The sequence below is a fragment of the Equus quagga genome, chromosome 2 (genome assembly GCF_021613505.1).
Source record: "Equus quagga isolate Etosha38 chromosome 2, UCLA_HA_Equagga_1.0, whole genome shotgun sequence".
NCBI lineage: Eukaryota > Metazoa > Chordata > Mammalia > Perissodactyla > Equidae > Equus > Equus quagga.
The window spans coordinates 5682629-5708480 of NC_060268.1; the positions used below are offsets into that span (position 1 = coordinate 5682629).

The window sequence follows — 25852 nt, forward strand, 5'->3', positions numbered from 1 at the left end:
CAAAAAACTGCAAACAATCTATATATCTAATAAGGATGTTCTTCATAAACACAGTGAAATACAGTACAAATATTAAGCACAAATGTGAGAGTGTTTCTAGAATCTAAATATAAATATTAAGTATATTAAGATTAAAGTAATGTGAAAATGGAAGGATATAGACAACTGCACTATTAAGTGTAAAAATTGAGGGGCCGGCCCTGTGGCGCAGCGGTTAAGTTCCCATGTTCTGCTTCGGCGGCCTGGGGTTCGCCGGTTCGGATACCGGGTGCGGACATGGCACCGCTTGGCACGCCATGCTGTGGTAGGTGTCCCACATATAAAGTAGAGGAAGGTGGGCATGGATGTTAGCTCAGGGCCAGTCTTCCTCAGCAAAAAGAGGAGGATTGGCAGCAGATGTTAGCTCAGGGCTAATCTTCCTCCAAAAAAAAATTGAAAGAGTTGTTTTAGTAAGCTAAACTTAAGGGTAGTTTTTTCATCTACTCTTGTTGTAATATTGCTGTTAAATCATCTCCAATTTAAGAAGGCTAGACAGTGCTTTGAGAATTTAGTAACATCGTTATCTGGGCCCCCCTTTTTGCCTGCACAGGTTATAAAGGGAGATATTTTAAGGGACCCATCAGACGCTCTTAACTATGTTCTCTGCACTGCAACTGGGCACCTTTAGGGGTTGTGCCCTTTATATTATTCCACCAGCATCTCAGGTTCTATATATGTTTTGGCCTAAATGCAAAAGTAGCAACATTTGAAAAACAAAGATAATAAAATAGAAATGGAAAGCAGTGAATTATATTCCATTTTTTGTGGCATAAGTCACCTTTTTCTAAGGTTTTAATAAAAAGTAAAATCTTAATTAAGGATTGTTGTTTATTGGAAATATATACACACAGAAGTTAAACAGTGCTTGAGTTCCTATTAAGGGCCAAGTGTAATAGTAAATGAATTATAGTTTTGTTGTGTCTACACAGAGGTCAGCAAACTATGGGCCAAGGGCCCAATCTGGCATCCTACCTTTTTTGTAGGCAAGATTTGATGGGAGCACAGGCATGCCCATGGTTTACGTGTCGGCTCTGGCTGCCATCTGCAGCAGCAGAGTTGAGTAGCTGGGACAGACTGTCTAGACACAAAGCCTAAAGTATTTCCCATCTGACTCTTCACAGAAAACGTTTGCTGACCCTGGTCTATACGACCTTTAGAAAGAGGTGTCATTGTCTCCGTTTTACACAAGAGAAGCGAAGTTTTTTAGAGGCCAAGGCTCTGTGGTCTACCTGCCAGCATTTTCTGTTATCTCGGTTGGAAAATTATAAGAAGGAAAACAACTTGTCAGCCCATCAAAAGACATTTTGTGATAATGAGAAGTTCCATTTTTAGGGGTGCCTGCTGGTAATAAATATTTGCTTTCTAGTTGCCAAGTTTCCAGGACAGTCAAGAAGAGGATGATATTCTGCCAGATATGGACAGAAACCCAACAACTCCGTCGTCAGTTATCTTTCCGTTGACAAAAACTCCTCAGGGTCAGCATGTCAGTCCTGGCATGCTGGCCTCTATAAATAGGTAAATGTTCACACCTGGTACTGTATTCTCTGCATCAGCAATTAACATTTCATGAGTCAAAGACAGTAGATCTCAGTAATGAGAAGAGTCATGAAAATCTAGAAAGAATAGTCCCAGAGGTTGAGGATGGACACGTTCAGCTGGGAGGGTGCTATTCAAAGTGTCGGGACACAGCTTACACTTCACATCAGGGCAACTTCCAAGTGGATCAGAGTTTTGCATGTAGAAATCTTGGAGAATTATTTTATAATCTGAGATAAGTCAAGGTCTTTCTATGATGCAAGACCCAGAAGCCACTAACAAAAAGAACAATAAAGTCAACCATATAAAAAATAAAAATTTTACTTGGTACCAACCACCATAAACAATCAAAAGAAATGACAATCTGAGAAAAGAATATATGGAACATATCACAGGAAAAAGGCTAATTTCCTTGATACAGCACTCCTACAAATTAACAAGAAGAAGAAAGCCATTCTCATGTGTCACTAGTGAGAAGGTGGATTAGTACAGTCTCTGCAGGCAGAGTTTGTCTGTATCTACCCAAATCTAGATGCTCCTTGACCTAGCAGTCCAGCTTCTAGAATTGTGAACATACAGCTTATTCATTGCTGTATTGTTAATAATGACAAAAGACTGGAAGCAACTGGAATGTCCATCAATAGGCTCTCGTCAAATAAATTCTGGTATATTATGTAGCCATAGAAATTAATGAGGAAATTCTTTATCTACTGTTACGGTAAAATGTCCAAGATACATTAAGTGAGAAAAGTTAGATGCAGTGAATTACGTGTTACCCTTTAGGTAAATACGGGCTGTCTGTGTATGCGTGTATATGTGTATATACTTGTCTATGTATACTTGTGCCTACTTATGCATATATACATAAGTGCTTTTATTTGATTAAATACCTGAAAGGATACCCGAGAAACTGAAAACATTGGTGATCCCTGGAGAGAAGAGCTAAGATAGCTTGGGACAAGTAAGATGGAGACTTTTTGAATTTTGAACTACATGAATATGGGAACTACTTGAAATATAAATAAAATTACAAAAAAAAAATAGGGGTGGCCAACTGTCACAGAGACAAGATGGTAAGTGATAAGAATGAGGCCTGAGTGTAGGCTATTGAGTTTGGCAGTTAAGCAGACCAATGCTGACCTTGGTAAGAACAATTTCCATGGGGTGTGAGAGGCAGAAGCCAGATGATAATGAAAGCGAAAAAGGTGTTCAGCGCTCTCCATGAAGCTTGGTGAAATTTTAATTTGCATTTAATTTAGCAAAAACATAATTTTTCCCTAGCAATCCACAAATTATTTTTTATTTCAATTTAGTGTTTAGTGCAGGTGAAAATATATTGAGAATATAGTTTTGGGAAGCACTTTGGCCAAATCATCAAAAGCTTCAAAATATTCATCCCTTTGGCCTTTGAATTTTGTTAGCCAATTCTAAGGAAATATGAGATTGGGCAAGTACATATGTGCATTTGTATGAATAAAGATGTTCTCAAAACACAATACTGAAAATTTGGAGATAACTTAAATGTCCTAGAAGTTAAGAAATTATGTGTAATAACTGAAAAATCACACTTGCAAGAATTTTTAATAAGATAGAATAATGTTCAGTGGATAATAGTTTTTAAAAGCTAGGAAATAAAACTACACACTTTTTTATGGCTGAGTAATATTCCATGGTATACATGTGCCATACCATCTTTATCCATTCATTTATTGATGGGTACTTAGGTTGTTTCCATGTTTTAGCTATTGTAAATAATGCTTTAATGAACCTAGGGGTGCAGATGTCTTTTCAAATCACTGTTTTCAATTTTTTTTAACAAATAGAAGTGGAATTGCTGGATCATATGGCAGTTCCATTCTTATTTTATTTTATTATTTATTTTGCTGAGGAAGATTGGCCCTGAGCTAACATCTTTCCAGTCTTCCTCTGTTTTGTATGTGGGATGCTACCACAGCATGGTCTCCGCCAAGTGATGTAGGTCTGTGCCCCGGAACTGAACCCAGGATGCCAAAGTGGGGCACACCAACCCTAACCACTAGGCCTCAGGGCCTGCCCCCATTTTTCAGTTTGTGAGGAACCTCCATATTGTTTTCCATAGTGGCTACACAGTTTACGTTCCCACCAACAGGATGCAAGGGTTCCCTTTTCTCCACATCCTCGCCAACAGCTGTTTGCAACAACATGGATAGACTTAGAGGGTATTATGCTAAGTGAAATAAGTGAGACAGAAAAAACAAAACAAACGAACAAACAAAACAGAAACAGACTCAGATTCTCAAAACAAAGTGGTAGTTCCCACATGGGGGAGGAGTTGAGGGCCTGAGTGAAAGAGGTGAAGGGGAAAGGTGAAGTACAAACTTGCAGTTACAAAGTGAATGACTTAGGGGTGTAATGTACAGCAGAGGGAGCATAGTCAGCAATACTGGAATAACTTCGCATGGGGACAGATGGGAACTGCACCTACCGTGGTGATCGTTTCGTAATGTATGTAAATATCGAATCAGTGTGATGTACACCTGGAACCAATAGGATATTGTATGTCAGTTACACTTCAGTAAAAAAGTAAAAGCTACATGCAGTACGGTCCCAGTTACATACTGTGTGTTCATAAGAGAAAGGAGATTTCCTGACCAAAACATCACCCGCCATTCTCTTGGGGTTGTACAATTAGACTGATATGGGTTGTGGGATTTTCTGTATCACTTTTACATTTAAGGAAATATAGCATTTTTTTCTTATAGAGCACATGCTGGACTCATTTGTATTATGAATATATTTCCTAAAACCTTTTTCTTATTTTAAAAAATGAGTTTCCTAGGCCTCTTCACTATCTCTTGACTTCACCAACTCGAGTAATTGACTTCCTTTTTATAACAATTTTGAAACGTTTTTTTCACTTCAGAAATGTTCTCTCTGCAGACCACAGACTCATGAGGTGCTGCTCCTGAGCAAGTGGCCAGGCCTACTCACTCGCTGAGCAGTAGCGTTTGTGGTTCCCGTTAGCATCTTAGTACAATCACATTTACAGATTTCTACCTGTCATACCTTTAAGGTTGCTTCCAAACAGTCATAAAGGAAAGGATAATCGGCCAGATAGGATCTTGGAGCCAAGAGAGAGGATTAGGATTGGTGTTCAGCTGGTGTTTACTGTCATTTACTGTATTTACTGTCATGGGACTTGTGGAGGGAATTGAGAACAACCGTTCTGTTTGGCTTGAATTTTCATCTGTAAATTTTGAGTCAAGCCTGTTAGCTAAGAACGAGAGGGGAAAGAGAGAAGATAAAAAGAAATGAAGAAAACTTCATAGCTGGTCTGGGGAATACAAGACAGATGTAACTCTGTAGAAATAAAAGGCTTGTGAGCTGAACTGAAGACTCAGCACAGTTGGAAGTCATAAATTAGTTGAGGGTTTTCATCACCAAGTATATCCTTAAAGTGGTCAGCTTTAAGACTGACTCTGGATGGGGAAGGAAGTGAACAGGAAAAAGGAGTGAAAGGTGTATCAAGGGAGTCCAGGGACAGGAAGTGTCTGTGAGTTTTGGAAAATAGAAGCAGCAAGATAGAGACTGGAAAGAGCACAATTGGACAGTGAACAATAAGCAAATCATAATGTCCTAGAATATTCTTAATCAGTGTTTCCTTTAAAATGTTTGATTGAAGCATTTTGTCCATCTCCGTAGGTACACCATTGTCTTTTTAAAAATGGAAAAGAAAATGTACTTTTTAAAGATGGAACCCATTTTAAATTAATTTTATCAACTGCTGTTCAGCCTGTGGATAAAAGTATGGTAGTTAACATTGGCTTGAAATACTTTGTATTCAAACAGGAATGAATGTGATAAATATGTTTTCCATATGCAAAAAAACCATAAAAGTAAAGGTGGCATTGTCTGGGGCAATATCAAGAAAAAAACGGTAAGTATTTTTATTCTTCATTCATTTACTCAACAGATATCTGTTAACAACTGTAATAGCTGGCAGGTTGTGGTGGTTAGGAGTTACGTAACTGTCCCTGCCCTCACGGTGCTTACAGCCTAACGCAAGTCCATCATGACAGGAGGCCTCTAGCGAGATAAGTATGGAAGTGCCGTAGGATTACAGGTGGCAGCACGTAGACTGAAGCATCTGAGCACGGTGAGAATGGATAACGTTTCTCACTTAAGGAGCCAGGTGGGGGTGGGAGAAATACATGCAGGTCAGGGAAGGACGTTTCGGGCCAGACACAAAAGCATACTATCTGTGCAATGATTGGGCAATAATCCAGGCTAATGAATCCTGATTGCCATTGGATAAGAAATTTCATCAAATACTATGCAGTTTCAAATGGTTTCAAATGTTTTTTAGATTCAGCTACTTAATTTTTTCATATATATCTAGATTTAAAATCTAATTACAGAAAAAATTTTAACTTCAAAGTTGCCTTAATAGAGTGATCTATATCCCTTTGAGAAAAGATTAAGAGAGCCTTTATCCTCTTGACTTTTTAAATTTTTAATGTGATTTTAATTTGGATAACTTATATCCAGATAAAAATACAAATATTCTAGAAAAATTAGTTCATCTCAAATTGCCTCACAGTGAATAGCTAATCTTAGAGAATGATCATTGATGGGTGGAAGGAGGATGACCTTGGCCCCCTTCTGACCAGGTTGTGGCCGTCTCTTCCTCCCTCGCCTATGTTGAAGTATTTCTGTTGCACACTTGCTAGAGTGCGATTCCTCTTGGAGAGGCTCTCAACTGAGCACTGGGATCCCATAATCACGTCCAGTCTTCCTGGGCTCCACTTGTCCACAGGAAGTGGTAGATTCCGCTGGGGACCCTGATGTAATAAAATCGGCTTGGAGACTCAGGTCTTCAAAAGAAACCTCTGCTCCATAACTGAAGATGCAGGCAGACGTCCTCTGTGTTCTTAGCTTCCCTTTGTCCAATCCCACATTCCTTAGGAGAATGAAAGTTTGTTTTGTTGCAAAGGACCTGGGATCATCTTATCATAGTGAGAAGGATGCCTTCTAGTCTGTTTTGCCAGTAAGAAGCTGGGTTGCTTTGACAAGTATTTCTCAAACTTAAATGAGCATAGGAGGCTCCTCGGGAATCTTGTTAAACCCCAGATACTGATCCACTATTTGAGATTCTGCATTTCTAACAGGCTCCAGAGCCAGCCCGGATGATCTAGGGGTTAAGATTTGGTGCTCTCACCACCAAGGCCCAGGTTCATTTCCTGGTCAAGGAACCACACCACCCATCTGTCAGTTGTCATACTGTGGTGGCTGCATGTTGCTGTGATGCTGAAAGCTATGCCACTGGGATTTCAAATACCAGCAGCGTCCCCCATGGTGGACATGTTTCACCAGAGCTTCCAGACTAGACAGACTAGAAAGGACCTGGCCACACACTTCTGAAAAAATGGGCCATGAAAACCCTATGCATAGTCGCAGAGCACTGTCTTATAAGTGCCGGAAGGGGAGAGGATGGCACAGAAAGACCCCGTAGGGTCCCGCTCTGCTGTCCACAGGGTCGCTAGGGGCCTGAATTGACTTGACAGCACTAAATCGCAACAAACCAGCTCCAGGTGATGCTTATGCTGCTGATCCGTGTGCCACTGAGTAGCAGAAGACCTAACCCATTCAGTCTTTTCTCTCTGCAAAATGAGAAAAAGTTCATACGGATATTTCTGCAAGGGCCCTTCCTATTAAGAACTTTGGTTTCTCTGTGTATCTGACATCATCTTAACTACCTCTGGGCTTTTTATTCGTAATAGGTTTTTGTTTGAGCAGGCTGCCAAACTACAGTGTCTTTGTGATTTAGACCCATTTTTTCATAGACTAATGTAGCCAATGTGTGAGGATCGAAAAAGATTTGGTATTAAAAGTTCTGATTTCAAGTTCCAACTCCCCCATACCAGCTTCATGACAAGACAAGTGGCTTGAGCTTTTGAATCTCATTTTATTCATGTGTGATGTGACGTGGGGATCATGATACTGGTTTATCTCACTAAATGGTTTTGAGGGCTTAATGATGTAATCGTGTTTGGACTCATTTCACAGGAGAAAATACACTGACATCACAATCTATGAACACGAGTTAGTATCTCAAGTTTCTTTCAACAACACTGACCCTTAGTACAGTGGGTATTCTCAGTCGTATTTTCTTTTCTGTTCATTTGTTAGAATAGCCAGCCATGGCCACTAGTTTAAAAAGCATTGACGTATATAGGTATGCATTATACATTTAAAACTTGCCATATAAATTCCCATTTTAGTCAAGAATTTAAAGTACAGAGAATTTAAATTTTGCTAGTGTTAATGGAGTGGAATAAGTACTTAGTAGATTTTGGCAACTTCCAGAGGCCCACAGACTGTCCTTTAACCGTTGTAGCATTAGTTTGTAATGTTTTCTTACAGTCATGTTTGCCAGCAGTGGGAAACAACATTGAATAGTCATGGTTCCTGCCCTGGATAAATTCAACTTAAAAGAGAATTAGACAGAATTTTACAGATAATCACGTATGATTAGGGGTTGCAGGCACATGCTCCAAGTACTCTGGGAGGAAGGATGCGCAGTCGTGTCTGGTGTGAGGCCGGCTTCAGAGGGGGCACCATTCAGCTATTAATACGAGCTCTCTTGTAGGTTGAAACTGATGTTGCAACTCCAACATCAAGAAGAAAAGCCCCGTTTAACAAAGGTAAGTACTTACATCCTTATTTTCGAGCTCAGTTCTGTTACAGGGTCGTCTCTTTATTAACATGGTACTAAAAGTAATTGCTCTCAAGTGGGCAGACTTACCATTTTGTTTCTTACAGTTTTCAATTTCATTGAAATTACTTTTAGAAATTTATTAATCTTTTTTATTAAACTTCTCTTTACAGAATTAGCAGAAAACTCTGGTATTGGAAAACTTTTCACTAATGCTATGGAGTCTTTAGATGAAGAAGAGAAAGACTATTATTTTTCAAACTCTGATTCTGCATAGTAAAAATGAGAAAATATTTCCAAGATTTTTATCAAGAAGCGGACAATGTATTTATATCTTCATTTGAAGTACATGTATTTTCTTTATAATAGCTTCATATTCAACTGTGGACTCCTTTTCCAAGGTTTCATGTTTTTGTATTCAAAGTAAAATATCCTTCTATAAAATATTCCTCATTGCTGCAGCTTACTAAAAATATAAGGAAAATTGTTTTGTTTGTGTAGATATTTGTAAATTTCTGGTTTGCAATGTTAAAAAATATATATAGATAAGTCTCTCATAAGCATCTAAGTCTTATTACTTTAAGAAAATCATGTTCCAAAATGACTTTTTAAGAGCTTTCAAGAAAATGTTGCTATCCTTAAGGGGGAACGTGGGGGAAAATAAAAGGTAGATTGTACTGGTGGCTAGTGAATTCATGAAAACTTTAAGTTAGCATTTGTCACCACTTGGTATACAAGCCAGAGTTGATCTAATGTTTAAATTACATGTTGCTGAAACTATTTCACACGCTATTTTTCTTAAAACTTTTGATTGGCATATCTATGAAACCTATGTAAATTTAACATTGCTTTTTCAGTATTTTATTAGGTCGAATCAGAGAACAGATTTTGTTGCATTCTTAAGCCTTATTTACATATGCAGACATAGATTAAGTTTTTATCTCAATATTAAAAAGACTGGATTAGGGAAACATCAGGTGATCTACCAGTGTAAGGAGACAAGTTACTATGTCATAGTACACATTGTTTTCCTTTTAGACAGATGGTTTCTTTAGAAATAAACTTCTTTTAGCTTATTCTGCCATTATGTTTTAAAATTATGTTGACATAGAATATTTTCCATCTGGTTACAGTCCATACTGACCTTTCTCTCTAGTTAGGTTGTTCAAATAAAGTTAGTGTACTTTTATAGTATTTGTGTTGTTTTTATGATTGAGGTCGCAGTGGTTTGCAGCAGCATATAAATTTCAGATGTGCGTTCTTGTATTTCCACTAATGTATAGACTGTGTTGTGTTCACCACCGAAAGTCTAGTTTCCATCCATCACCACGCACGTGTCCCTTTACCCTGTCACCCTTCCTGCTTGCTTATTTGTTTAAATTACTGCATCACAGAAAGAAAGCAAGATGTGTTTTGTTACTGGTTTAGTTTGTTTCCTCCAAAAATGCCAGAACTTTGAGTAAAAACTACATTTTCTTGTTTCTCGAGAATTTAGTCAGTAATAACCTGCAGTTATCTAACTAACTATAAGGTTTATAGAAATGCAAGATTTAAAGAAAGAGAATAGTGCAGGTAGACTGAGGTCCTCCTCCTCAAAGCTGCCGTGGCCGTTTCCTGCCACGAAGACTTAGCTGTAGGCGGGAACAAATGAAAGGGGTATTTTGGAGTGGCTCTAAACACACTGCTGTACAACTTAAGTTGCCAATATTTGGTATAATACCACGCTGTCTGAAGGTAGGGATAGTGTTTTAGGAGTTAGAAGGTAGTCCAATTCCACAGTGGGAAACAAAGCTGACGTGGAACTAGCATAGATCTGACAAACCCAAAGTGCGAGCCCACCCGCCAAGTCCCTGTGTCCTATCAGAACTCCCTCAGCATTGCCCTCGTCTGTTCTGTCGTATCCCACCTCCTCGCAGGTCCCTGGTTAGTCCTACTTCTTCCCCTCAGGTCAGAAGATAAGCCAGTAAGGTTAACCTAACCTCCCAGGAGACTGACTGACACATGGAAAAGAAAGACTTGAAGGGCGCAAAGACAGGAAGATGGACTGACAGGCAGTAGGGCTGACGGTCAAGTACTACCAGACAGCGTCTCGGAGGCGGCTGTGGCAGCTTCAGAGTGGCTGCAGCTCCCCACAGCAAGCATAAATGAATGCAGTCCTCTAGCTCATGTCCCTGATACAGCGCTGGTTTGTGAAATATTTTGTCTGATGGTGGACACACAGAATCAGAGCATGCTGGTGTCTGCACGGGAGGTGCTGCAAGGTGGTGAGTGGCCCAGGTCGCTGTGGGTTGTTGAGGGACTGCAGGCTCCTGGCGTGCAGCTGGGGCAGAGGGTCACCAGAGGTCCCCACGCACATGCACCTCTGACACAATGAAGCAGGAACAAGCAGCAGCAAAAAGCACACTGGGACAGAAAGAGAAGCCCCTTTGCTTCTCCTGACGAGGCTTAGGTCATGCTCACTGTAGGGAAAATGCTCAGAAAGTTCAGTCTGTTCTAGAACAAGATACCGAAGGGTGAGTTTGAACCTGAGAGATAATAAACTGATAACTGCGCGTCAGCCAATAACTTACAGAACTTTTCTCTCTCGCTCAGTTGCTTTCAGAAGAATCGAGAATTTATACTATCCCAAAGGAGCCAAATTCACAATTAGAGTAACTTTTTAGTGAAAAAGAACTGTTTCTAGGTACTGGGTACTCATTCTAGATTTTCCAGTCTAAACCTGAATGAGCCACTTGTTTCTTGGCCTCACTTTTGTCATCTGATAAGAAAGGTCATTTGAGTTAGATGAGCTCTAAGTCCCTGCCGAGTCTCAGGCCAGGACAGCTCTCTGCTGTGAGGCTGGTTCCACTGCCCAACTGTAGCAGAAGACAAACTGAAGGCAGCAGGAGATAAGGGACTCAAAATGGGGGCAAGTGTCCAGAATTAAAAGCTGCTGTAGCTCCAGACTGACTACAAGGAAGGGCCTCAGGTTTTGCAGATGAAAACATGGAGCCATCTTAAAATAATACAGACAGAAGGTAACGGGTCACAATGAAAGTCCATACTCAATAGCTCCTCTGTAGTAAAACGAAATTCTCCAAGTCCAGGTCGATATACCACTTCTTTAAAGATGATATTTCAATGAAAAAAGTAGTGTAGGCTGGAGTTCATACCAATAGGATTTGATTGTACTTGAGTGTGACAACTTTGGTAAGATAAACACTCAGTTAAATTTTCTAGTTTCCTGGTTACTGGGGCATGTATCTCACAACACACCTGCCACCACACCTCATCCAATAGTGTGTACTTAGGACCTCTAAAGTATTGTAGATGATACTATAGTTAATATAGAGGAAAAATTGCTTATGACCATTAAGTTGGCAGCAGACACATCAAATTATGCTCACAAATGACAATGACAGTCTTTGGAAAAATTCCAAAATACATCTCTAACTCTAGCTTTTACTTTCTTAATAGCACCTTCAATAAACTTTTCTTTATCCAATTTAAAAAAAAGGTTTCATAATCTAATCAAAATAGTAATTGATCAGGGGTTTCTTTTTTAATAATTTATATAAATAAAAATGTATACAATATAAAATAATATGGAAATATTCTCTTATTTACATATGTACACTGCTAATCACGTCACAGCGATGACTACCGATGTGCACCTCGCGCTGGGAGTCCTGCCCGCGCCCCAAGCAGCCTGATCAAGCGTCGGGCTGCAGGCCACCGTGGTTCAGGCCGTTGGGTAACATCTGCATGTCAAATACGTGGTGAACGTATCTGCAGATCTCCTCGGCCTTCTGAGGAGGCACTTGTGCGTGTGTGGAGATTTCCTGAGGTGAGCTGAGAAATAAATGAGACAAAAACATTACACTAGGACTTGTGAGTTATGAAATTTAAATTCTTATCTTGCTTTAGGAACACAAAGCATTAAAGCCTTAAGAAAATCATCCCTTCCTAAGCGTTCTGCATCCAGTTAATATGTGTTTAGCATTAAATAAAACAAGGGCTTATTCTCTGTACTTAAAACCAGATATAACAATAATTTCAACATCTTACATGGGCCTTTAGTTTAATTAAAATTAACCTATTTTTTTAAATCCTCCTTTCCAAGCAATATAATAATCAAAAACCAGTTAAATTTTCAACTTGAACATTTTTCTAATTACAGAACTAAACAGCCCAGAAATGTTAGGATGAAGATGAAGTGTAAGTGCCGTCTGTCTGACTACGTAGGGCTCGGAGCCCCTCAAAGGCCACACCTGCATTTCCCCCATTAATGTCCTTGGCTTCATGCAGGGACTTAGGCGCTGACAAGCAAAAAGTCTTGACTCAATCAGATTTTTCAAAAAATACTAAAATTCCTGTGAAATGCTAAGAATGATTTAAAAGTAACCATTATTATTTGATACAAATATTAAAACAGCCATACCTGTTAGTCATCTTTTTCACAGATGAAAACTGGTGACACATATTTAATGCAGTGACATAGCTTACGTTGGGAATACTGAGATAAAACTGAAGCGCCCCACACTTATTACTGTTCACCACTGCTGGGACCTGAATGCCAACATTCTTTCTTTGTTCCACTAAAGACAGTTCCTTTAGCAAATCTGCAGTTTCTTCTTGGCAGGAACTGAAAAGAATTCGGATTCCAGCACCAATTAAGGTAGTGAGCAGGTTATCATAGCTCTTTGTTCTCCTAAACATCCTGGATGTGTCTCCTAAATATGAAATATTTAGGAAAATGCAAACCTTAGTGACTTACATTAAGTAGAATCATTAATACTATATATTATTAAAATCCCAAGATCTACACCATTAAGCGAACTAGTGCCACATTATGATAACGAGAAACCCTGCAGCTAAAGATTGAAAGTGATTCTCAAATGTCTAAGAGAGAAAGTAGGGAGAACAGTCTCGATGAGTGTCCTAAACCGGGATCAACACAGGAAGCTGAGGATGCAAGGAGAGCGTACATTCCTAGATAATTGATTTCTGAAGGCCGAGGCTGCATTACTCATCTCTAAAATGCTTCCTAAGGCCAGCAGTGATGAAAGCTTCCTTAAGATACAAAATTACCTTATGTATTTATTCCAAGAGTAACTCAACACCTTGCACACCCACTGTAACATCTCTTTAACTCTTGCCTGTTAAGTTCCGTCCCTGGCTTTCCCATTTTCTTTCCCTTTCTACCCACATCCTTTCTTTGGCATTCTTCATTATGCCAAAAAAAAAAAAAAAAAAACTTTTCCATAACTTTGGCCATGTTACTTTCCTCTTTATTCCAAATCTATTTCCTTTATAAAGGATATGTTAGTAAAGAGGAAATTATAGAATTTTAGCACTAATAGGAACCAAGAGATCACCTAATCTAAAGCCCTCACTTGTCAAATTAAAAAAGAAAAAAGACTAAAAAACAGTCACTGAAAGATAGAGTGATGGGGCTGGCCTCATGGCCGAGTGGTTAAGTACATGCGCTCCGCTTTGGCGGCCCAGTGTTTGCCAGTTCGGATCATGGGCAGGGACCTACACACTGTTCATCCAGCCATGCTGAGGCAGCATCCCACATAGAAGAACTAGAATGACCTCTAACTAGGATGTACAACTATGTACTGGGGCTTTGGGGAGAGAAAAAAAAGAAAGTGACCTATCCAAGATCACATGGTTCACCAGTGACAGCATGGGGATAAAAAGGTACGTTGCTCAATTCTCAAGCCAAGGTCTTACATAAACTACATTATTTCCTTTTACATAATGACTGTGTAATATTTTTTTTCAGTGAGGAAGATTGGTCCTGAACTAACTTCTGTTGCCAATCTTCCTCTTTGTGCTTGAGGAAGAATGTACCTGAGCTAACATCTGTGCCAATCTTCCCCTATTTTTTTATGTGGGACACTGCCAAAGCATGGTTTGATGAGTAGTGTGTAGGTCTGTGCCCAGGATCCAAACCTGTGAACCCTGGGCCGCCAAAGCAGAGCACTCAAACCCAACCACTACACCACCAGGCCGGCCCCATGACTGTAATTCTTAAATTTTCATAGTGGTTTTCACCTGCTTGATTTCACTTAAGCCTCATAATATCACAAGATGAGTGGGACCAGTGTATGAATAACTCCTCAGGGGGAGGGATTTGTCAATAGCTATGGAGACCCCAGACCCAGAGCGTCTCCTGCTTCCACATCCCTCAATCTTTTCACTATCCTCAGGGGCTCCCCATCCAATTAAATATTACCCACAGAAATCCCCTAAATGAAGCTCCAATCCTGCATTTCCAACTGCATCCTAGGCACCCGTTTCAGTGACCTACTGATAACTCAATCTTAACATGGTCAAAATTGAACACCCCTTGTCCCTCAAATCTGCTTCTCTCTCTCATAGTCGTCATCTTGATGAACAGCACCAGTACCTAACTGCCCAGGATCCAGGAAACTGGTCAACTCAAGAGTAATTCTTGGGGCCGGCTCCGTGGCCGAGTGGTTAAGTTCGCGTGTTCTGCTGCAGCGGCCCAGGGTTCGGATCCTGGGCGCGGACATGGCACCGCTCGTCAGGCCACGTTGAGGCAGCGTCCCACATCCCACAACTAGAAGAACATGCAACTAAGATATACAACTGTGTACAGGGGGGTTTGGGGAGATAAAGCAGAAAAAAAAAAGAGTAATTCTTGACTCCTTCTAATCCCACCTCCGAAATCTCCAGAATCCCACTCCTTGTCCCCACTGCTGCCTTATCTAAGGCCCTCATCCGTTCTGGGGCTCCTGAAAAAGACCTAACTGGTTCACTTGCCTTCAACCTCTCACCCTTCAATTCTCATAAGCTACATTTAAACACAATGATTAATGAAACACATCACGGTATTATGTAAACATGAAATGATATCATGAGTCCAAGTATTTACATTTAAGAGCTTCCCACGTCCTGACAGAAGAATGAACTAAATAATAGTCAAGTTCCTCTACAGCCTTATAAACAAAGACATTTCAAAATACAAACCTGTTTTTTCTCTGTCCTTTTCCACAATCACACATATTCTTTCAAACATGCTCTGTAGGTACTGGATCTGGTCAATGAGCTTGTTCTTCCCGACACTGTTTAGCATCTCCGACTGAGGCCTCCTCTCCACCACCATGCGGTTACTCACGATGTAACCACAACCATGAAGAGGACAGACCTCTACCTGTAAGCCATGAACTGCTCGCAGGGAAGAAATTACTTCTGAACCAGAAGTGATTTCACGACTATCTACAAGAATACAAGTTCTTCGGCCTTCTGGTGGAAATCTGGGAGCAGCATGTGTGCCAGCCAAATGTGGTCTTGAGCTGGAACAGTATGCCATTGAAGAGCCAGAGTCCTCCCGCACACTCCCGACCTGGAACAGTAGGAAACATCCATCCTGATCAGGTTAAACATGTATTAACACCATAAACTTCTAACACCTCACATGATTTTCCGTACTGATATATTTTTTTTTTACTCTTTTTTTCTTCCTTCAACATGACCAAAGTGACTATGTAGATAAAGGACCAAACCACCGCTTCACACCTAGTAGGATGGTTATGATTTTTAAAAGAGGGAAAATAAGTGTTGATGAGAAAGTGAAAAAACTGGAACATACCTCGCTGGAGGGAACGTAAAATGGTGCCGCCACTGTGGAAAATAGTTTAGCAATTCCTCAAAAAGTTAAACACAGACTTACCACAGGACCCAGTAATTCCACTCCTAGGAATAGACCCAAAAGAACTGAAAACAGGCACTCAGATACTTGTATGCCAATGTTGGTTCATTTTGGAAAATTCTCAGCCATTGCCTGTTCAAATATATTCTCTACCTTGTTCTCCCTTCCTCTTAATTCCAGTTACAAGTACCTTAGACTCATGGACACGATCCCACAGCTCTTGGATGCTCCCTTTTGTTTTCTCACTCTTTCTTTGTGTTTCAGTCTGGCTAATTCCTAGTGACCCAGCTTTAGTTTGTTGCTTCTTTCCATGCTGTGTTGAGTCTACTAACGGGCCTGTTGAAGATATTCTTCATCTCTTACCATGTTTTGCATTTCCACTTTGTTGTTCTTTATATTTTCCATTTCTCAGATGATATTCCCTATCTGTTCATGCATGTTTGACTTTTCCACTAGAGCCTTTAACATATTAACCATGGTTATTTTAAATTCCCTGAGAGTTCCAACAACTGGGTCTTATCTGAGTGTAATTCTTGAGAATGTGTTTTCTTCTTCCTTCTATGTACCTTGTAGCTTTTGGTTGAAAGCCAAACATCTTGTGTAGGACAGTAGTAATTGAAGTAAATAGTATATATACCTAGAAACAGATATGCCTTTCTTTTGCTAGGCCTTTAGTGTGTGCTGTTGAGTCAATCTAGTCCAAAGTTGAGTTGGGTTTGGGTTTTCTTATTGCTATGATTACTCTAGGTACAACCAGAGGCTTCAAACTCCTGTAGGGTTACGCTGTATTTAGGTTGGGGGCTGGGTGGCCAGACGACTTTCTAAACGTTCTCTCAGCTCTAGGTCTTCTCTGTGAGCCTGTGCCTCAGAGAGGTTCTCTCCCATGCTCTTGTCCCTCTCAGCAGTAGATTGCTTTGATTTGTTCCTAATGTTTGGAAGCCTGGTTGAAGGGAGCGCTGAGGAAGAGATGGGGTGTTTTCTATTGTCCTGATTCAGCCTGTCTTGGGCAGGACTTGTGTCCCTCCGTCTCAGAGGTGCACCTTCTCAGTGATCCTGCCCTCCCCTACAGTGGCTGGAGATCTCTAATGTTCCAGGCCCAAGATGTTGCCCTGCTCCGTTCTCAGGTGTACAGCATTTTGTTCTTGTTCCCTTTCTCCAACGCAAAGGGTCTTCCCCTCAGCCCTGAGGGCCAGAGAGTTTGCTGCTCTTCCCCCAGCAGCTAAGCTTTTGTTCCACAGGGGAAATGGGGGGAACGACCCAGATGGGGTCTGGTGCCTTCTCCACAGTAACTGCTGGTCACTTCCCAAGGCCTGCCTCAGGAAGGAGGCCTTCTCTGATCCTCAGTCTTCCTGAGAACGCCTGATGAGTCTGTGGAGAGAGCCCACGAGTGGTTGCCAATTCCCCTTCTGTCTCAAGCGACCAGCAGTTCTGACCTCTCATGCTAGTCCAACGCCTTTTGCAATTCATTAAAGTTTTAGCTGAATTCTTCTTACCAGGTTGCAAGTGCTGAGCAACTGTCCCAAATCAGCAAGGCTCTCATTGGAGGCACTTGTGTTTCCTTAGCTATCAGGGTGACTGGTGGCCAGCAACCTCAGCTCCATAATGGTTTCAAATAAATAGAATTTCGTAGATTATCTGGCTTTTTTTTTTTATAAGGATGGGAGCAAAGCTCTTTCCAGCTTTCTACATTCTAAGCTAAAGACAGAAGTCCTAATCACTCAGAAATAATCTCTAAAATATATTTGATATTCAATTTCAAAAAACAAAAAAGAATACATGTACTGAAGGAAGAAATAGCCACTAAAAAAATAAAATATTGGAAATATTTAGCTATCTTGGAGTAGAAAATGGCTTTCTAAAGGTGACACTGAACTCAAACTATAAAGAAAAAACAGACTGTATAAAAAGTTACCTTATGACAAAAATCAAAACAAAAAGGCAAATGACAGACGAGAAATACTGATTGCAATACATATGACAAAGTAAATGTTAACAATTTTAATATCTAACAGTTTTTGACAGGCTATTTAGTCTATTTTCTGTCTCCTCAATTTACCTCAAATTCTTTCCCCTCCTAATTTCACGTGAGAAGAATCATACTACATGGAATTGTGGTATTAGATAATGAAGAGACTGTGAACGCATTTCTGTTAAAATCCATTTACCCTTTGTCACAGTCCTCAAAGTACTCTTTGCCTATATCTGTGTTTTCGTTAGAGCACGCAGAGGAGAAACGCAGCAGCGCCTACTGACTTCACAGTACCCTGCACACGCTAACCACCTTGACCCTTGGGTCACTACCCACACACACAGCTGAGGATGCTCAGGCTGGGAGACAGTAAGTCCTGTCTTGCTCTCCGGTCTGTTACAAGACAATCTAGTCAACCTTGTCCTAATTATGCCCTTGAGAAATAACTGTGCAAAAAAGCCTAGGAAAAATTTAAAACTGGGAACACCAATTGGAGGGCCCTTGTGTGCACAGTGGAGCAGGCTGATCAAGCAGAATGGACGAAACACCCAGAATACAAGAGAAACACAAGTCCAGGTGTAGGTCTCACTCCCAGACGGCAATCAAGGAGATGAGGCAATATTCACCGTCAAGGGGTTCCTACTACGACGACTTTATCTCCGATTTTAGCAAAACTATTCTAATTATGAACTCTGAAAAACTGCAAATGATTTTCAGGATTATTTGAGCAAGAGAGGAAAAGCTGGAAACGGGACCACTCAGTCATTCTGGAAAGAAAGAAATTTAAAGGAAAGAAATCGGGTGATGCCCCTCAGCTCCTGTGCCCAGTCAAGAGACAGAGCGACACACCCAGGGCCTTGGCAGGGCAGCAAAACGTTAACGGGGCACTAGTTCTGAGCATGGAATTTCTGTTAATTTTTCACCTTTCAGGAAGACCAGTTTTCTACATCCTTTTTATAAAATTAACAAGTTTCCTCACAGAGTGTTATTAAGAAAAAAACTATTAACAGATTTAAAAATGAAACCCTAAGCATCCCATGAATGATCCATACGATTTAGTGTGCTGTTTGCCTGTGTGAAGAATTTCATCACTGCTCGTTTTTCTTTGACCTACTTATTTAACACAAAACAAAAGAAAGCAACAAAAAAAACCTTTTGGTAAACATGAAGGCCTTTTTCTCTAATTTAATCCATACCTTCAACTGAACTGGGAGTTTTCTACAGTCTGTCTGTGAATCAACAGCGGTGGACAATGGTGAGGCAGCTTCGAGTCTATCACGGCTCTGAAGTTTGAAGTCCGAGACCTCAGAGACTGCATCCTTTAAGTTAAGCGGTGTGTGCCGTCTCTGCTTTGCTGACTCATCAACAACTGAATGAGAATGGTCTTTGGATGGCAAGGAAGACCCAGAAGGCACTAAACTCAAACGAGGGTCCTGCTGTCGGCTCATATGACCCTGCTGTCGGCTCGTGTGAACTTGCTGTCCACAGGTGTGAACCTGCTGTCCGCCCGTGTGAACCTGCTGCCCACCTGTGTGAACCTGCTGTCTGCTGATGTGAACCTGCTGTCTGCTGATGTGAACCTGCTGTCCGCCCGTGTGAACCTGCTGTCTGCTGATGTGAACCTGCTGTCCGCCCGTGTGAACCTGCTGTCCGCCCGTGTGAACCTGCTGTCCGCCCGTGAGAACCTGCTGTCCGCTAGTGTGACCCTGCTGTCCGCTCGTGTGACCCTGCTGTCTGCCCATGTGAACCTGCTGCCCGCCTGAGTGAACCTGCTGCCCGCTCGTGTTAACAGTCCCTGGGTCAACCATATCACTGGAGTCTCCTTTATCATTTACAGTGTTTTCCTCCTCACTTGAATCATCTAGTAAAATAATTCTGGATAATTTCTTTTTTGAACGTGCAAGATTTTGTGTCATGTTCATTTGTTTTAGCTTTACTGCATGTCGGGTTTTATATTTCTTACTCCCGCTTGCAAAGGAATCTTCAGCTACTACGTCAGAATCAACACACACTTCTTCTTCACTTGACTGGCTTGTGCCAGACTCCTCTTCATCAACACAAAAACTGTCTTCTAAATAGTTTTCATCCTGCTCAGGGATCTACAGTAAAAACACAAATAAGAGCAGCATAAATGTCTCTCATAAAATCAGCATGTATTCTTTTACATGTATGAGGTATCTATGAATATTTATTTCACTTACTTTATTAATTCAGTCATTTGTTCAACTAACATATATTGAGTATATTCTTTATGGAAGAAAATGGGGAGTTTGGGAATAAAAAAAGAGTGCTTCACCTTCTAGAAATTTACAGTCTAGTGCAGGTAGCCAGAAAAACGAACAGTAATTTATAAACAATGTGGTAAGTGGTATATAATAAACACAATGGAAGTGCAGAGATACAAACGAACATATTATCAAGCTGAACATGGCAACTTATAAACAAATAAGACTAATATGAAAATGTTATCCACAAGTGAAAAATAATCTGTAATTCTTAGAATATAAGCTTTTTATGGAAAAAAAAAAACTTTCAAGAGAAATATGATAACATATAGGAATTAAAAATTTAAATACTGGGGACAGCACGGTGGTGTAGTGGTTAGGTTCTCACTCTGATTCCTCAGCCTGGGTTCCCCAGTTCAGATCCCAGTTGCAAACCTATGCACTACCTATCAAGCCATGCTGTGGCAGGCGTCCCACATATAGAGTAGAGGAAGATGGGCACAGATGTTAGCTCAGGGCCAATCTTCCTCAGCAAAAAGAAGAGGATTGGTGGCGGATGTTAGCTTGGGCCCAATCTTCCTCAAAAAAGAAAAAACGATTGAAATAGTAGATGGTGAAGTTCTATTCACTTCCCTTAAACATTGTAATTGGAAAACAATTAAATAGTATATTCTAATTAGCTCAAATTAAAGAAAGGATAATGTGATCAAATTAGGACTAAAAGGAATTTTGAGAGTTTATTGAGTCCACCTTCCTTACTCAGGGCAGAAATTATCCCAAATAGCTCTGATAGTCCAGTTTTTAGAAACAAGATGGCTTCATGAATAGGTACATATTTCAACATCACCATCAGGAATTCTCCACTCTGTCTCTAGTTCATACCTGTGAGAAAATGTTTGCATTGTTATGTTTCTTATGGACCATTTTGTACCGATTTCTCATCAATGGGCTGCGCAAAGATTCCATGTAAATAGCTCTCATTTCAGAATCTGTGTAAAGATAACAAAAATTTCAAGTAGCAAAATTATTTAAATGAAAACTAGCAAAGCATTTAACTTTGACCTATTTCAAATTCACATGATTCAAACCTTGTGGAATTATTTCACACAAAAGATATTTAATATATTGAAACATGTCTAAAAACAATTATTCAAAAATGCCAAGTTAGGAATTTTGCCTTTGAAACCAGAGCATCTGGCTGGGTGAGTGTGGACAATGTACTTCAGCTCTTGCAGCTAGTCTTTGAGAGCCCTGGCCCTCCCTCTCCTCTTTATGGAAAATAAATGGATATGGACAAGGACCTTAGGACTGTAGTGATTTATAGAAAGTATTCAATAAAACACAAGAAATCCAGGCAAAAAAGAAAACATGCTTAAAAACATCAAAAGCCACAGCCAAGAATAAGTGTCATAATTTTCAGTCACGCAAAAACTGGGAAACACACAGGTTTTATATATGCCTATCTTTTTTTTTTTAAGGTTATGATCAGAAAGCAACTTAATTTTTGTCTTCCATTTTCCCTTACTTCTTTTTCTGCGTGATTAAATTAACTTAGGTTATTTTGGGGGGTTAACATTGCTAATTTAATGACTGTACTGCTTGGGACAAGATGTATAACTTTTTCTTCAAACAGTATTTCCCTTACCCCCACTCCACAGCCACCTTCACCTGTTAGATATCCTCCCGGCCTAACCACCGCTTCCTACTCGTGCTAAATCCTACAAGCTCAGTGAGACCCTTACTTCCAGGTGACTGTGTAGAAGGACCCAGAATCAAGGGGCTCTCAAAGCTTTTTTGTCCACTAACACAGCTTTCTCAAGAACCTTACATGGCACCAGGCACACGGCGGGCACTACCTGTCAGGGGAACATGTGACACTGAGCCAGCCAGCTGGTTCTGGAGAGAAATAATCAACTGAGCAGAAGCTTAAAACAACCAAGTCTAAAATAAAGCACATCTTACAGAATTTCGATGAAAATGACCAAATATTTCACACATACCAAATTTAATTCCCTTTAAAGTCAAAGTTCTTTGAAAATTGACTAAAATATTTAAATTTAAGTACATTAAAAGCATTGAAAATTAAATGAAAATTATATTATTATATTATTATTATAAATTATATTATTTACCATTTATAGCCTGTGAAAGTTGAGTCTCATCATTTAAGAAGTTAAGTAAGGAAGAGTCTTGCTCATTTTCTGAGTCATCGGTTTCATCTGATGAAGCACATTCTGCATCTTCTTGGGAAAGTTCTGCTTCATCATCTATAAACTTTCTAGCTACAAGCTAAGACAAATTAGAAAGCAGAAAGTCACCTTTAAGAAAATCACTCAATTTCCTTAAACAATTGGAAATCATTCTGGAAAATAAATTTCCTGCAAATGCTTTTAAGATGAGAAATAACAAAAATAGAAAACTGCAAGAAGAAATGATAAAGTAGCACACCTATTTAAAATCTCTTGTGAGAACTGTGTTACGAGTAAAATACAGCACAAGGCAGCAGTCAGCTGGCTGAAGGCTTCTTAATGAGCACGAAGTCTCCTGAGTCTTCCAGCTAATGAACTTTTGCCAGAAAAAATACCACACCACAAAAGGACTGAGCAGCACCAAAAGGTGCTGAGAATTCTTTTCCAAGGATTTGAATATTGGACAGAGATAAGAAAAACAACATGATTGTAAAAGAAAATATTCTAAAATTCAGACTTTTGTCTATATTTTCTTCAATTTGACTCAAATTCTCAATACACTAAAGTTTCTTCATTTAGTCATTCAACATAACACAACACTTCAAGATACATAGTTTCAAAACACAAAGAAACAAAAGTACCACACCCTTGAGATTTTAATTCCAGTAAAAAAAGTAAAACTAGGTTCAAAATATTTTTTAATTTTGGATTTTTTCTATAAAGAAATTATATAGAGAAATCTACTGCTATGTAAAATCTAACATTCTTTATTAACAAAAAAATATATATAGTATATATTTATAAAAATAAGAAACTAAAAGAAGTTTACCTTCAGGTGACCCTGTCTCTTGAGAACTCCAATGGCCCCTTTGGCACTCTTCGGATGAGCCTTGAAGTCATCTGACTGTGGGTGTCGTCTGTGAAAATTCTCACTCTCATCACTTGATGATAATTCTAACTGTAATAATTCAATAAAATTCTTGCATAAGAAGACATAATTGGATTATTGTATCTTAATGTGTACTTCAAGGGTTGTTGTTGTTATTTTCATTTTTCAGTTTTAAATAGATGGCTTAACATTTTCATGTTAGAAAAATAAAATGCTCTCACGATTTAGAACCATGTTACAAATACATAATATTTAATAATTTAAAAGTTAAGTAATACTAAACACTAAAATACTAAATTAGGTAATAAAAGTACTAATAGTATATATTCATTCGATTTAGTATTACATCAAATGTGTTTGATGAAAACTTGTATTTTTAGTTTAACTGTTTGGGAAATCCTGAAGGGCTTCACAAAAAATAATTACGTCTGTAAATACAGCTGTCAAAATCAGTCCAAATATACAGGAGTCCTCTCAAACCAAGAAACCGATATAACAATGACAGATTTTGACTGTGAGGCCTACCACTATATCTCTTACAGAATAATATGAAACCAATCAAAAGAAGTTTATCAAAATAACTTCAGTTAACAGGAATAATTTCAGTTTAAAGCAGATCATCAATTTTCATTCACTTCTGATAAGTCAATCAGACATTCTAGTTACGGCAGCAAGTTAAAGCAATTTTCCTAGTGAAGTTTTATATGAGTATATGAAGTTAACATGGACTGATTGCATTCTTAATTAATTTCACACAAATTATCCTAGATTGTATTAGAGAATTAAAACACACAAGATTTCTTAATCTCAAAATTTAGTTATCACCTATAAGCTGATGACAAATGAATATTACGTTAAGATCTGCCCCTACCCGCACTTCAGATTCACACAGTCATCGACGCTTGCCGGACACTGTCACTTGACTGTCCCACAAGAACCTCAAACACTTTCAACACTGAACTTATCACTCTTTCTTGTCTTCTCTGAATTTGTGACACAGATGCCAAAAAGTCCAACTCAAAACCAGAGTCATCTTGAACTCCTTCCTTTCCTTCTTTCAAACTCATTCAGTAAGCAAATGGAAGAAGAAGGCCTTCCAAAAACTGGCCCGGACTTTTTCCAATTTTACTTCCTGGCATTCTTTGTCTTTACAATCCAACAATAAAGAGATGCTGTTTCCCCGCTTTGTGTCATCTTTTAGCTGCTCACTGTTGGCAATGCCTCACCCTCTCCCTTCTCCTGCCTAACCACCACACATGCTTTAAGATGTAACCAAGGCGTCACCTTCGAGAAGACTCAAGGTCTAGGTCCCAAGGCCTAGGCTAAGGGCTCACTTATATTGAAAGTACCTGTTTACTTCTCCATCTCTCCTCGGATAGTAGGTGACGTAAGACAGTACCAGGATAGGATCTTGACAGTATCCCCAGCATATTACACAATAGATACAGAATAGGTATTTAATGAGCATTTGCTGAATTGCTGAAGTGTACTGACAAAAGTAGGGATAAATTTTAAAAGGAGTATAAAATTAAAATAGAAATTCCAATACACAGGATTTACCACCTATTTTTGTGTTAACCATATACCTGTGAGATCAATATCTACATTCATATAATATTTATTCCAAATGAATTTTAATTACTCTACATTATCTGCTATGTACTTACTCTGTTTGGAGGAGCCCTGCGCTTTCTGACAGCATGAAGTGGTGAATCGACTTCACTACTCCTCTGATCCTAGATGAAGTAGATAAATAAAGTAAAAGGTAAAAAAAAAAAGAAAGACAAGACTGAAGGGGAAGAAAGCCTTTTATGATCACATTATTGTGATTACGGAATGACTCACCTCAGGGGATTCTAAAACATTTCCTTTTGTTTTTCTACTTTTTCTTTGGAAAATCTCATCATCTTCACTTTCATTGCTTGGTAATTGTTCATCTATAATTTATTTAAAAATAATGAATCTGGTCAATAGATTTAAGTTTATCCAGCCACAAGTACCTATTTTATTGATGGGTACAATAAGAATTGTTTCTGGCAATCTTAACATTTACTAACTTTAAAAAGAGAGTTTTTCAGAAGTTTGGTCAAAAAGAAAATCAGCAAAATAAATCATAAAAATAAAAATACCAGTGAGGAATTTAAGAGATGATAACTTCTGCTATAAACACATATTTAATTCAGGTTCAGTTTTACAAATTAACTTTCAGAGCCCAGAAGAGTGCAAAATGTAATTTTATTAGTCAATGGTTCTAGAATTCACCTCTAAAATCTACTAGTCTTTCTGCCTTTGTGTCTTATTTCTTTCTAGTTGAAGTTTAAAGAATGAAAATGCAGGTTACAAAACAATATATGAAAAGATTTTTTATGTATGTATGTACATATGTGTACATATACATGTGCGTTTGTGCACAGGCATGAGATAAAAATTGGTAAGATATTCACCAAAATGTTGTAACTAGAACACTTTCAGCGGGCGGAAAGAAGGCTAAAAACAAAACTCTCATGTATGAAATCAAATGCTTCAGATTTTCAGGTACTTAAAGCTCTATTTCTGCACTTTTACAAAGCTTTGGTTGAAGACACCTTTTTGTGTCTTTACAAAACCTTCTGTAAGAGCCTGCGGTTGTTATGTTCATAAGTTCTTTG

At 39.2% G+C, this 25852-nt stretch overlaps 2 protein-coding genes across 5 annotated transcripts in view; one reads left to right on the plus strand and one right to left on the minus strand.

Annotated features, from left to right (window-relative positions):
• Window positions 1-9463, plus strand: part of MIS18BP1 (MIS18 binding protein 1) — a 59350-nt gene extending 49887 nt beyond the window's left edge. For both annotated transcript variants that reach the window (XM_046654093.1, XM_046654092.1), the window contains exons 14-17: window positions 1406-1554; window positions 5404-5491; window positions 8204-8258; window positions 8443-9463. In XM_046654093.1, coding sequence (XP_046510049.1) covers window positions 1406-1554; window positions 5404-5491; window positions 8204-8258; window positions 8443-8546 — 396 coding nt within the window. In that variant the 3' untranslated portion in view covers window positions 8547-9463. The remainder of the gene's footprint in view (window positions 1-1405; window positions 1555-5403; window positions 5492-8203; window positions 8259-8442) is intronic.
• A 137-nt stretch (window positions 9464-9600) lies between these two features.
• The window catches only part of FANCM (FA complementation group M), a 53983-nt gene continuing 37731 nt past the window's right edge, over window positions 9601-25852 (minus strand). The window contains exons 15-24 of one of the 3 annotated variants that reach the window (XM_046654090.1): window positions 25050-25141; window positions 24872-24940; window positions 23145-23273; window positions 22259-22415; window positions 21009-21115; window positions 19503-20000; window positions 19098-19418; window positions 15251-15626; window positions 12690-12981; window positions 9601-12100 (exon numbers count right to left, since the gene is read on the minus strand). In XM_046654090.1, the coding sequence (XP_046510046.1) occupies window positions 11962-12100; window positions 12690-12981; window positions 15251-15626; window positions 19098-19418; window positions 19503-20000; window positions 21009-21115; window positions 22259-22415; window positions 23145-23273; window positions 24872-24940; window positions 25050-25141 (2180 nt within the window). In that variant the 3' untranslated portion in view covers window positions 9601-11961. Of the gene's footprint in view, window positions 12101-12689; window positions 12982-15250; window positions 15627-19097; window positions 20001-21008; window positions 21116-22258; window positions 22416-23144; window positions 23274-24871; window positions 24941-25049; window positions 25142-25852 lie in introns of all 3 variants that reach the window. The other 2 variants (XM_046654089.1, XM_046654088.1) reach the window with 2 other exon arrangements.